This window comes from Salmo salar, chromosome ssa19, assembly GCF_905237065.1.
Source record: "Salmo salar chromosome ssa19, Ssal_v3.1, whole genome shotgun sequence".
In the NCBI taxonomy this organism is placed as follows: domain Eukaryota; kingdom Metazoa; phylum Chordata; class Actinopteri; order Salmoniformes; family Salmonidae; genus Salmo; species Salmo salar.
This window is the reverse complement of record NC_059460.1, coordinates 61,754,679-61,767,472: the sequence shown is the minus strand read 5'-3', so window position 1 is coordinate 61,767,472 and position 12,794 is coordinate 61,754,679. Positions and strand designations below refer to the sequence as shown.

The 12,794-nt window shown below is 42.2% G+C and overlaps 1 protein-coding gene across 1 annotated transcript in view; it reads left to right on the top strand.

Annotated features, from left to right (window-relative positions):
- Nucleotides 1-12,794, top strand: part of acsl5 (acyl-CoA synthetase long chain family member 5) — a 30,218-nt gene that overhangs the window by 16,103 nt on the left and 1,321 nt on the right. The window contains exons 11-19 of the mRNA XM_014158690.2: nt 1,171-1,248; nt 1,562-1,696; nt 2,635-2,769; nt 2,997-3,092; nt 3,951-4,023; nt 4,310-4,398; nt 5,215-5,331; nt 11,986-12,129; nt 12,252-12,353. Coding sequence (XP_014014165.2) covers nt 1,171-1,248; nt 1,562-1,696; nt 2,635-2,769; nt 2,997-3,092; nt 3,951-4,023; nt 4,310-4,398; nt 5,215-5,331; nt 11,986-12,129; nt 12,252-12,353 — 969 coding nt within the window. The remainder of the gene's footprint in view (nt 1-1,170; nt 1,249-1,561; nt 1,697-2,634; nt 2,770-2,996; nt 3,093-3,950; nt 4,024-4,309; nt 4,399-5,214; nt 5,332-11,985; nt 12,130-12,251; nt 12,354-12,794) is intronic.

Here is a 12,794-nt window from a genome sequence, read left to right as displayed (position 1 = left end):
GGGTAGGTGAAGGATGGGACGAAAAACAAACACAAGATAACTATTGTAAAATATACTGTGTCTGTAAAATGTATGTATGTATGTATGTATGCATGTATGTATGTATGTATAAATAAACTGGAAGTAGAATCCTAAATGTTGTTGTCAATTAGTTTACTTCAATTACAGGAGGGGTGGTAGGGTTAGTGGAAAGTAATATAGAAAAATATTTTATACTGAACAAAAATATAAACGCAGCAATTTCAACAATTTTATTGAGTTACTGTTCATAAAAGGAAATCAGTCAATTTAAATAAATCCATTAGGCCCTAATCTATAGATTTCACATGACTGGGCAGGGGCTCAGCCAATCAGAATGAGTTTTTCCCTACAAAACGTAGGCAAATAGAAGTCAAAACTGGATGGTGTTCCAGGGTGGCTGGTCTTAGACGATCACGCAGTTGAAGAAGCTGGATGTGAAGGTCCTGATCTGGCATGGTTAGACGTGGTCTGCGGTTGTGTGGCCAGTTGGAGGTACTGCCAAATTCTCTAAAATGACATTCAAGGCAGCTTATGGTAGAGAAATGAACATTCAATTATCTGGCAACAGCTCTGGTGGACATTCCTGCAGTCAGCATGCCAATTGCATGCTCCCTCAAACTTAAGACATCTGTGGCATTGTGTGACAAAACTGCACATTTTAGAGTGGCCTTTTATTGTCACCAGCACAAGGTCCACCTGTGTAATGATCTTGCTGTTTAATCAGCTTCTTGATATGCCACACCCGTCAAGTGGATGGATTATCTTGGCAAAGGAGAAATGCTCACAAACAGGAATTTAAACAAATTTGTGCACCAAAAAAAATAAAATTCACTGACCGACCCAATACTTTTGGAGCTCATTGTAGTAATTTAATAGGATCGCTGTGATCTTATCCTCGTGTGTGTGTGTGTGTGTGTGTGTGTGTGTGTGTGTGTTGTGTGGGGGGGTGTGGGTTGTGAGTGTGCTTGTGTGTGTGTGGAGTTGCATATGTGTGTGGGAGAAAAAGAGAACGAGAGAGATCTTATAATAATGTAGTCTCTTGTGAATGGTAAAAACAGAGGCAAGCATTCACACGGGATTTGGTTCTGGATTGCCGAGATTTGTAGTCATGTAATCATAACCTTCTGAATCAACTTGTGTCCCCCACAGATTTCCGTGGTTCCTACTACTCAGGATGTGTCCATCTCCTTCCTGCCTCTGGCACACATGTTTGAGAGGGTTGTACAGGTGAGATCACAGTCTAACTGCAAACTAGTCTTGAATTTTTTTGCGTTAACTCAACCGTATCTTTGAGCACCTTCAGCTTTAGCATGAATACATGACAAATAGTTACTTTTTACAATGTATTTATTTAGTATTTTATCCAGGCTAGTCAACGAGGAACTAATTATTTTCTTGTTACAAAAAAAAATGTTTTCTATTAACAAGTGATATTTACCTCTTACATTTTTCACCAATGGGAGCAGAGGACATTGAGTTCTCTAAGTTGAGTATTGAGGCTGATGGGTGCTAGTCTAGAAGTGCTTGTGTTCTCTCCCAGACAGTGATGTATGGTGCTGGGGCCAGGGTCGGATTCTTTCAGGGAGACATTAAACTACTGCCAGACGACATGAAGAACCTGCAGCCCACCGTCTTCCCCGTGGTGCCGCGACTTCTGAACCGCGTATATGACAAAGTGAGTTATTAGTCTGCGGTCCTTCTTCTGAAGTGTGCACTAATACTGTACACTAACCCCACCACTAATCTCAGCACTTTACCTAAACCTTACCCACAGCAAATTGTTGCATGTCAATAGAGTTACAGAGTTACAGTTAATAGTTCTAATGGATAGTTTGAACATCTGTAGACCATTCAAAATGTATGTAGTTCTGTCCTTGAGCTGTTCTTGTCTATAAATGTTCTGTATTATTGTTAAGATAATTTTGTTCTCAATGTTCATAAACTGAACTTCAATTAAAATACTCAGTCTGCAACCCTGAATTTGTAAGATTCTGGTTGAATAACACAGACAGAGTCCCAGCTCACAATAGTCAAAAATGTTTTTTCACGAGGGCACTCTGAAGTCCATTGTACAGAGACATCATTTTTATAGTTCACTCCTTCCTTACGCACACATATACCCACAAACATTAAGGCCCCAGATCTCTTAACACTGTAGATCATTACCCAGCCGACAGTTTCATTCCTCTGAGATTAGGGAAACCTTGAGGTGTACTCCCTCTCATATCTTAAACCCTCAGAGTTCAAGCTAGGTCAGGTCAACCACAGTTTAACAGTTCTTGGTGTTTACTTAAACATAGAGACACACATTTTTTCTCTTTCCCAGTCCAACCTCGTTAGATTTACGCTTACCCCTTTAGTTAGTCATTCTACATGCTATATAGACCATATCCCTAATAGTTAAGTTTCAGGGTAGAATTATTTAATCATTACATTCAAACATATAAATCCCTTAACAATTATGTCATGTTTCATGTTGTGTGGACCCCAGGAAGATTAGCTGCTGCTTTTGAATAAGCTAATGGGGATCCAAATAAAAAATGTAAAAATACCAAAGAGGACTATCTATATAATATGAGACCAAAATGAGTATCCTTTCTCTTTCTACTGTAGGTCCAAAGCGGAGCCCAAACCCCCTTCAAAAAATGGCTCCTGAATTTTGCCATTGACAGAAAGCTTGCCGAAGTGAAGGAGGGTGTCATCAGAAAAAACAGTATATGGGACATGCTCATCTTCCACAAAGTTCAGGTATGGCACTCTCCAAGTAGGAGTGAGTCATCGTGTTCAAGGAAGTAAACAATGCTATTGCCAATGTTGTGCCAACAATCCTTGGAGGCTACATATAAACCGTTTCCTGTGCCTAAAAAGGCAACAGGGGAGAAAAAGAATGTTACACTGCAGGGGCTGAGAATTGGGAGGTTGTTATGGTACAGAATGCTCTACAATCTAGAACGTGTCATGTCGGTTCTCTGTAGGAGTCGTTGGGGGGACGTGTGCGAGTAATGGTGACAGGAGCAGCACCCATCTCTCCCTCCGTTCTCAACTTCCTCCGAGCATCTCTGGGGTGTCAGGTACTTTAGCACCATCTACCCATCTATTATCTACCATAGACCTACCATCTACCCATCCATTTTTTTCTACCATTCAAAAGGGCTTTTCACACTGCATGTTCTTGGCCCATGGCTATCCTTTACCCTAGCTTATGCTCCTTTTACACAAGCATGTGTTAACCCTGGGCTAACTGAAACCCAACGGTCACTTTTTGGAGTAGAATATTCAAATGAGATGACATTGGAGCTCTGATTGTGATTGAAGTGCAGTGTGAACAGGACTTGTGTCTCCAAACTCATTAGTGAGACACCTCCGTCAATGATTATATTACTGTTAAGGAGAACTTGTCAAAACAGGTCATGACTCATATCAAATATACCTAGAAAGCAGTTGAATAGATGCTTCAAAGTCACACACATGCCACTGGAAGGTGTTAACAATACCTGAGTTGCAAGTTTGATTCCTACATATATGGGTCATTTCTATTGAATAAACATGCTGAGGTAGGTCACTTTGGATAATAACAAGACCGTATTATAAAGTATATATGAAAAAAAGAGCATACCCTGACCAAACAAGGATGAACTTGTAAAATAAAATCACCGTTGCACACCTTGAAATTTGGAAACCTTCATCAGGATCCCTGCAAGGAGAGAATAGTGTGCGACTTCCATTTTATTTACTGTAAAGACCATAAGATGGTCATTATTATATAATGAAACCAATCCTGCGCCATTATGGATCTTGTAATAGCACTGAGACCATGTGCTTTTGTTTGGAGAGCAGAGATGACCTCAAATGTATTGATCTGTCCGTGTTGCTGTGACAACCAGATCACACTGACCCTACTGATCTCTCGGTTCTGATTGGTTCTCCAGATTTTTGAGGCGTACGGCCAAACAGAGTGTACTGCCGCCTGCTCCTTCACTATGCCGGGAGACGCCACTTCTGGTATGTCACTACAAATATTTACAACCTCACAGAGGATGCTAAATTAAAGGGATAGTTCATCTAAATGTCAAGTTCTTTGTTTCCTTACACTAAAAGCAGTCTATGGACAAGGAGAGACTGCAATCCATGCTTTGTGTTTGTGTAGCCACTTGTACCAGCCACAATGTAATTTGGTTGAACTATCCCTTTAAGTTGAGAACACTTGCATGCTTCCTTCTTACTTCCTTCTCAAAATAGGGACCTTATATAATCACCCAAATTATAAAACAGGTGTTTCTTTCCTCAGGGCATGTTGGAGCTCCTATACCTTGTAACATTGTGAAACTGGTTGATGTTGAAGACATGAACTACTTTGCTTCCAATGGTGAAGGGGAGGTAAGTGGTTGTCACTACCTAGCCATGCTGCAATGTATGGAAAAACCAAAAAATGTAAAAGCTTATTTTTCGACTTCCCTTGGGTTTTGTTTTCTTCAAACCATAAAACAAGCTGGTTATTTAGTAATGTCAAGAATAATCTGGCTATCATTTTTGGAGAATGTAGCAATGTTAGTGGAAACAGATTGTTTACGTTAGGGGTCATTCAAAAGCATGGGGGTGGGCGGGGGGGGGGGGTGCGGCATGGTCTTTCTCCGATTTCCCCATACTTAATTTGTAGAAAATTAGCTTAAAGGCAAAATATGTTGCTTTTTGGGCGACCCGACCAAATTCACATACACGTGAGTTATAGATCTATCATTCTCGTTGAAAGCAAGTCTGAAAAGCGGCAGGTCTGTTCTTTGTGCGCTATGTCTTTACTTACTGTCCTTAAGTTAAAATGTTGCTTCTTTTTACTTTCAGTTTTGCACACCAGCTTCAAACAACTGATATGATATTTTGGGTTATTGAAAATATATTTCAAAGAAGTTTAGATGTTACAATGATTCTCTACACATTGCTTGTTTAGTCACAAACAAATGAAATTATGCAAAAAAATTAATAAATTGCATCCAGTAAATGGTGGAGTGATTTCTGCATTTTGCGGCTTTAACTTAAAAAAATATATATCTTAGTTTAACCTTTTGAATTGGTTGCTATGGCTTGCCTGCCTTAGAACTAGGAGCTGGAGGTTTTCCTGGTCAGGTCACATGGTCTGGAAAAACTCCCCGGCCGTACTTAGAACACTTACTGATGCATACTTTTCTATTTTCTCAGGTCTGTATCAAAGGTAAAAATGTGTTCATAGGATATCTGAAAGACCCTGAGAAGACAGCAGAGGCCCTGGACAAAGATGGCTGGCTACACACTGGAGACATTGGCAAATGGCTACCGGTGAGATTCTCATAGATACAAACCGAACTGTAGGAACAATAAAATAACCTTCTGAATTTATCTCAGCATACAATCAATCTGACATCAATTTGAATGACAGTGGTAGAGGAGTTTAATACCAGGACCGAGTAGAAAATCTTTCCGGCTCTCTCCTGTTCATTCAACTCAAAGCCAGACAAGAAATCAGTGGGATGAAATACTGGGGTTGTGTGTCATCTGCAGCATCGTTATACTATCCAAACCCAACTATTCTATTATTACAAGCAGGACAAAAGGGCAGTGCAGATTACCATTATGGGCGGTAATTCATCTGAATTGAACTACCTGATTCAAGATTTCACTATTTCTATACTGGGGTCCACATCAGCAGCAGGGCAATATTATTGTAGTAGTTGTTGTACAAGGTCATACAGTGTCTTGATTTATAAAATGTACACCATTTAATACAACATTTCAGTTACAAAAAAATGTTTAAATGCATTTAAAAAAAAATGTAAATCACATTTTCATGTCAAGTTCAATGGTTATGAACCAAAACATGGACATACACAGATTGGATCATACAATTGTGTCTAAGAAAATTATAAACGAGACCCCAAGACTGTCATTGTTTGTAAGCAGAACTGGCTTTGCAGGCTGACATGGGGCCGATTCTGACGGGAGTGAAGCGCGTAAATGGAACATACTGTAATTTCCCTTTTATGCACGTTTCTATGAGTATTCTAATAGTGTGCTATTCACCTGCTATTTGTTTTGGTCCCGATTCCAACTTAGGAAATTGCACCTTCCTACAGTATGCACTTCTCAGTAGTTGGTATTCAGACTTACCTTATGAAGTGCGTAATGGGCTTTGTAGGCGTGGATCCCTTGCATGCGCTGAATAAATGTAATTAACCACTGACAACACTCCTACGTTCTGGCCAACAGATTTTCTCAAGGATTTTTAATTTCAGTACATTTATCTTAAGCCATCTTTAAATACGGTGCACCTTTTAGCTGACAGACTCAGAATATTAGGGATCAATGAAAGAAAGCCATCTAAATATCTGCATATTCGTCGCCTTTTCAGCACCAATTGGTAGATCTTTTTTTAATACAGATTTTGTACAATAGTACGCTGTATCAGTGTCTTGCATGCACTTACCATGGAACTGTGTGATGACACAGTTTAGAGTAGCATGCACATGGATACAGTTTGTGGATTACCTTGACGTTGTGACAGGACGGCTTCCACCTCCACCACAAAGGGCAGCGTAGGGTCTTCGTGTTTCAGCAATGGCTGCAGGATTCCACACCAACTTACCGGGAGCACCTTTGAGGAGAGAGTTGAGAGGCGATGGAGCTGAAGTTCCTGAATAAATCGGTAATAAAAAGTTGGCAATCCCCAAAAACCGTTGTAGTCCCTTTATGGTGGTTGGGACTGGCCATGACCTGACCCCATCTACCTTCCTTTCCTCCATAACCACTCCCTGCTGATCCCATATCCCAAGACGGAAACCTGATGGAACTGGCACTTCTAATGCCTTGACGTACAGATGGTTATCCAGGAGGCGTCCCAGGACTACCCGGACGTGGGCGATGTGCAAAGTGGCCGAGTAGATCACGATGTCGTCAATATACAAGACCACCAGGCCCCCCAAGCATGTCCCGAAACACCTCGTTCACAAATGCCTGGAACACCGACAGAGCATTGGCTAAACACTAAGGCATCACCAAGTACTCGTAGTGCCCAGACACCGTGTTGAAGGCCGTCTTCCATTCATCCCTTTCCTGGATGCGGATCAAATTTTAGAAACTCCGCAGGTCCAGCTTGGTATAAACTGGGCCCCACGGAGCTATTCAAAGGCGGCCGGGAGGGGGTAGCGGTACTTTGTGGGGATGGCATTGAGACCTCTAGTGAATACATGGACGAAAACCCCCCTCCTTCTTGGCCACGAAGAAGAAACCAGCCGACACAGGGGAGGTGGATAAAATCCTGTTGGAGAGCCTCCTGGATGTACTCCTCTATTTCCTTGATTTCAGCCACCATTAGGGGTTAGATGCAGCTGCTCAGAGCCGCAGAGTCTGTAGGCAGGTTGATGGCACAGTCCCAGGGGTGATGAGGAGGGAGACAGGTGGGGTGAGTCTTGGCGAAATCCTCCCGGAGATCCTGGTAAACCTCCAGGATGTCGGCGTGGAGGGCAACCACAAGACTCTCAACCGACGTGGAACCACAGGGTAAGGGAAAGCAGGTTTTCCGGCATCCGGGTGCCCAGGCCGTATTCTCCATCCTCGGCCAGGAGATGGTGGGGTTGTGGCATTGAGCCACGGGAGGCCGAGGATGCCTTTGTGTAGGAATGACTGGAGGATGAGGAAGGGGAGGCTTTCTTGGTGCAGGGGTCCCACGGTGATGGTGATGTGTGTGTGACTGTGCCAGATCCCAGTGGTAGGTTATCCAGTGCTTGAACGGGAAAAAGAGAGGAGAGCGGGTATGATGTTATGTTCAGGGAGGAGGCAAGGGCCTAGTCAAAAGTCCTGCAGCACCGGAGTGCACTAGAGCTGTGGAAACACCACATGAGGGGCAGCCAGCTAGTGAAATCGGTACTAAAAAGGGTTTGGTGTAGAGTGAAGATGGAATACTCGCACTTACCCCAGGAGACGGATGATCCCTCTGCTCTAGTGACTCCCGGGTTAGTATGTAGCGGACACCGTTGAATCTGGTGTCCCTCCTGGCCATAATAGGGACAGAGCCCCAGTTGTCTCCGGCGGCGTCACTCAGCCGCGGGGAGGCGTGTAGCCCCTACCTCCAAGGGGTCAGACTTTAACTCAGATCCGTCAACGAAAGAGGGAGAGAGGCGATGGAGTGCCAATGCTCCCGAAGGAGGTCATCCAGACGGATGGTCATCGTGATGAGTGCATCCAATGAGAGGGTGTCGTCTCGGCATGCCAGCTTTGTCTGGACCTCCTGACGTTATCCTCTTCTGAATAAGGTGTGGAGCGCCGGCTCATTCCATCTGCTGGATGCTGCCAATGTACGAAAGGTACGTGCGAACTCCGCAATGGTCTGGTCCTCCTGCCATAGTTGGAGTAGGTGCTCACCCCCCCCCTCTCTGCCCTCCGGTGGATAATTGAAGCTTCCTCTGAACAACACCATGAACCTCCCATAAGAACCCAGCTTCTCCTCTCTCCCAGACGGCCGTATTCGATCCAAACGCATGCCCTGTCAACAAGGAAATAACCATGGCAACCTTGGACAGCTCGGTGGTGGGGGCACCCGTTTGATGAGCAAAATAGAGGGAGCACTGGAGGCCACGATATTTGAATGGAGTCCCATCATATTTGTCATGAAGGGAAAAACGGGCGTCACTGACCTGAGCAGACTGCTGAATGGGCTGGCTCGCTGGGTCAACTCATGGTAGAGGATCCTCCGCTCGTTGGGGGTGACGCCTCTTGGAGAAGATCTAGACGTTGAAGAACGCGGAGGACCTCATCCACCACCCTCCCTAGTTGCGCTAGCTGATTGTGGTGCCGGCGAAGTTGGTCTCCCTGTTCGTCGACCATCTGGGAGATGTCTCGGTTGGCTGCTGCTTCCATTTTGAGAGGCAAGATTCTGTAAGGTAATGTAGACGCAGGGAGTCAGGAAACAAGTGAAGTTAGTGAGTTAATTACAAAGAACATGGAAGTATGCAAACCAAAGGAACTGTCTAACATGGAAAACATAAACAATATTGTAGGGATGACCAGGGATGTTCTCTTGATAAGTGTGTGAATCAGACATTTTTCCTGTCCTGCTAAGCATTCAAATGTAACGAGTACTTTTGGGTGTCAAGGAAAATGTATGGAGTAAAAAGTACATACTTGTCTTTAAGAATGTAGTGAAGTAAAAGTTGTCAGAAATATAAATAGTAAAGTAAACTACAGATACCACCCAAAAATACTAAGTACTTTAGACTCACTGTAATTCCTTAATAATTCCACCACCTTTACATGCAAGGAAACCATGAATAACGTCTAGCGAACCTACCGATTCCCAAGTGGAAAAAGCTTCAACTTTATTTTTTCAGATAGAAATAACACCATTCTCCATGCACTGTCATTTACAACTTGATAAGGGCTATTGATAAGAGCTAGGTAAATGAGTCATCCATTTGGAAAAGGGAATTGTAAATAGAAATCACACTTGTTTTAGATATATTTGACCTAATAAACGCTGGAGACAAATGTGAATCCAGTCATATGGCAGCAAACTGAAACATATCAACTTTCCCACAGTAAAGTTTATTAAATGCTGTGACATTATGAATAATTTAAATTGTATGGCCTTTTAACTTGCAAGGAGGTGCACTCTCGAATGTCTTAATTATAAGCTACCACGTTTCCTATTTCTATTATGTTAAATATTAGCCACTATCAGTACTGACCGTCAGTAGGCCTAATAACACATATTGCACTGCAAATTTACTGTTTGATCCCTTCAGGTGGTATAGCCTACTGTACATTAACATTGTTACATTGTTTTTGTTAACCTTTATTTGCTTCCTCTGTAAATGGCCATGTGATTGTTGATGAGGATCATTAGTAACAGTGGATCATCTTTTTTTTTTAAAGACATGTATGCTAATTAAATTGTTATGGAGCGGAGCGCAGACCAAGCCATAACAGTTTGAACCAGCCACTGTGTCATGACTGTGTCTTAACACAGTTCCATGGTTAGTGCATGCAATAGACGAGGGTATAGCCTGGTATTGTACACTGTTCTCCCTATTATAATTCTATGTACACTAATCTTCCAACATTACCATGGGATACTTTTTGAATTAATCAACTCAACGTTTTCTTTCTTTTGTGTGTAAAGGCTCCCCAAACCTGTTTTTTTATGATTCATAAATACTTTCCTCACCCTAATTATAAACTGAGTGGTTCAAGCCCTGAATGCTGACAGGCGTGGTATATCAGACCTTATACCGCGGGTATAACAAAACACTTAGTTTTAGTACTCTAATTATGTTGGTAACCAGTTTATAATAGCAATAAGGCACCTCAGTGGTTTGTGGTATATGGCCAATATACCACGGCTAAGGGCTGTGTCCAGGCACTCTGTGATGCGTCGTGCCTAAGAACAGCCCTTACACGTGGTGTGCCTTATTGCTTATCTGCATCATTTCAAATCCCCCATATATATTTTTTATATATAATTTTTAAATCTATCAATTGGTGCTGAAACAGACAAATATTTAGATGGCTTTCTTTCATTGATCCCTAATATTCTGAACCCGTTGTCTATATATATTCTATTGAGTCTGTCAATAGAATTCAAACTAAAAGGTACAGCGTATTTAAAGAGACGGTTTAAGATAAATGTACTGAATTGAAAAATCTGTTGGCCAGCAAGTAGAAGGGTTTTCAGCGGGTTGAATTACATTTATTCAGTGCGCGCCAGGGAACCACTCCTGCAAAGCCCGTTTCGCACCTTCATAAGGTAAGTCTGAATACCAACTACTGAGAAGTGCATACTGTAGGAAAGGTGTGCATTAGAAAGGCGTAATTTCCTAAGTCGGAATCTGGTCTATATAGAACAGTGAATGATGATGCATTCATGTGCTACTGAAATTATTGGTAACTCTGAAACTTGGAGTTAAAAAACTGATGTAAAATGCCAAAACACATCATAACTCAGAGCTTTTGACGTCAAAAACTGGTCTTAATGAGCTTCCGAGTGGAAAATAAGAGTAGGAGACTCAGTTTCCCAGTTGGATAGTGCAGTTTCCCAATTCTGAGTAGCACATGAATGCTGCATGACTTGACACAGGCCCAGGGTCAGTTTTAAATGAATTCACACAGGCATGCCACTCACCTGTGAGGGCTGTGTCACAGATGTTACAGATGTCAGATGATGGACCTGTCCTAACCCCCTAAGGCCATTAGCCTAGTTAATGATCTCTCCCTCTGCACTCTGTGGCCTCACCAGCCTCAACATGGGATGTTCATTATCTGAGAAAAGAAGGGGGAGAGGGAGGGGGGGTAAGATAAAGGTAATTGAGTTAATTGATTCGCTCTGTCATAATGTAGGCCCTTTTTAATTTCTCCAGGGGACCCTTTCTTTCTCAACATAGACAGATGGCATGTCCATTAGGGACCTGTCTAAGCTTGCTCTTAGGTTTCAGTAATTACACACGTGTGTGTGTGTGTGTGTGTGTGTGTGTGTGTGCATATGTATGTCTGTTTACCAGAGGAGGCTGGTGGTAGGACCTATAGGAGAACGGTCTCATTGTAATAACTGGAGTGGAATTAATGGGATGGAGTCATGTGGTTTCCATGTTTGATTTGTTTGACTCCATTGCACATATTCCATGACAGCCATTACAATGAGCCCGTTCTCCTATAGCTCCTCCCACCAGCCTCCTCTGGTAAACACATATATATATATATATATATATATATATATATATGCACACACACACTTTTACGTAACTCAGTAATTATCTTTTTTTCGTTCTCTCTCTATACTTATAAACAAAATATGCCTCTAGGATATAAGGCTCAAAATATATTATGAGCAATCATGATGACATACTGTATTACTCAAGATACAATCTAGTTCCTTGGTGATTTCCGATTGACAAATTAGGATAATGTATAGCTTGTTGAAAATACTAATGATCAAAATGATGGCAGAGTGGAGTCTTGAAGATCGTTGACCGCAAGAAGAATATCTTCAAGCTGGCTCAGGGAGAGTACATCGCCCCGGAGAAGATAGAGAATGTGTACATCCGCAGTGCACCTGTAGCCCAGGTGTTTGTCCATGGAGACAGTCTTCAGGTACAACACACACGCACAGCATAACAATGTACACACATTTACGCACACATGCCAAGCACACACATTTCAGCAGCATACAATACTTAGACAGAGTGTGTGTGTGTGTGTGTGTGTGTGTGTAGGCCAGCTTGGTAGCCATTGTGGTTCCTGACCCAGAGGTCCTGCCAGGTTTCGCCCAGAAACTAGGAGTCCAGGGTTCTCATGAGGAGCTGTGCAAAAACCAAGTGAGTGCTGTATCAGAACCTTTCCACTAAGAACATTAGAGTATTTGAACACAACAGCATCATGTTCTTTACTTAGCCACCAAATGGAAGAAAATGGACTGAAACAGAGATGGACTATCTATAATAATCAATAAGGCTTATTTTCATTTTCTGTTCCAAAATGTTTTAAAACACTGTCCGTTACGTGCCCTAATGAGCATGACTTTGGATTCATTCATCAAACAAAAGTGTGATTGTTCATAATACCCTTCATACATTTGCACAGATACAAAGGACATTCAAATATTGTATAAATGGTTGTCCATACATTGGGTACCACTGAACACAAAACTGCTACCACAGTCCAAGTACTTCACAAGACCATGTTTACAATGCACTCCTGATTGAAGCAAATTTATTTTGTACCACTGAATGATGGCCTGAGTTTGACCTCTCCTTTTT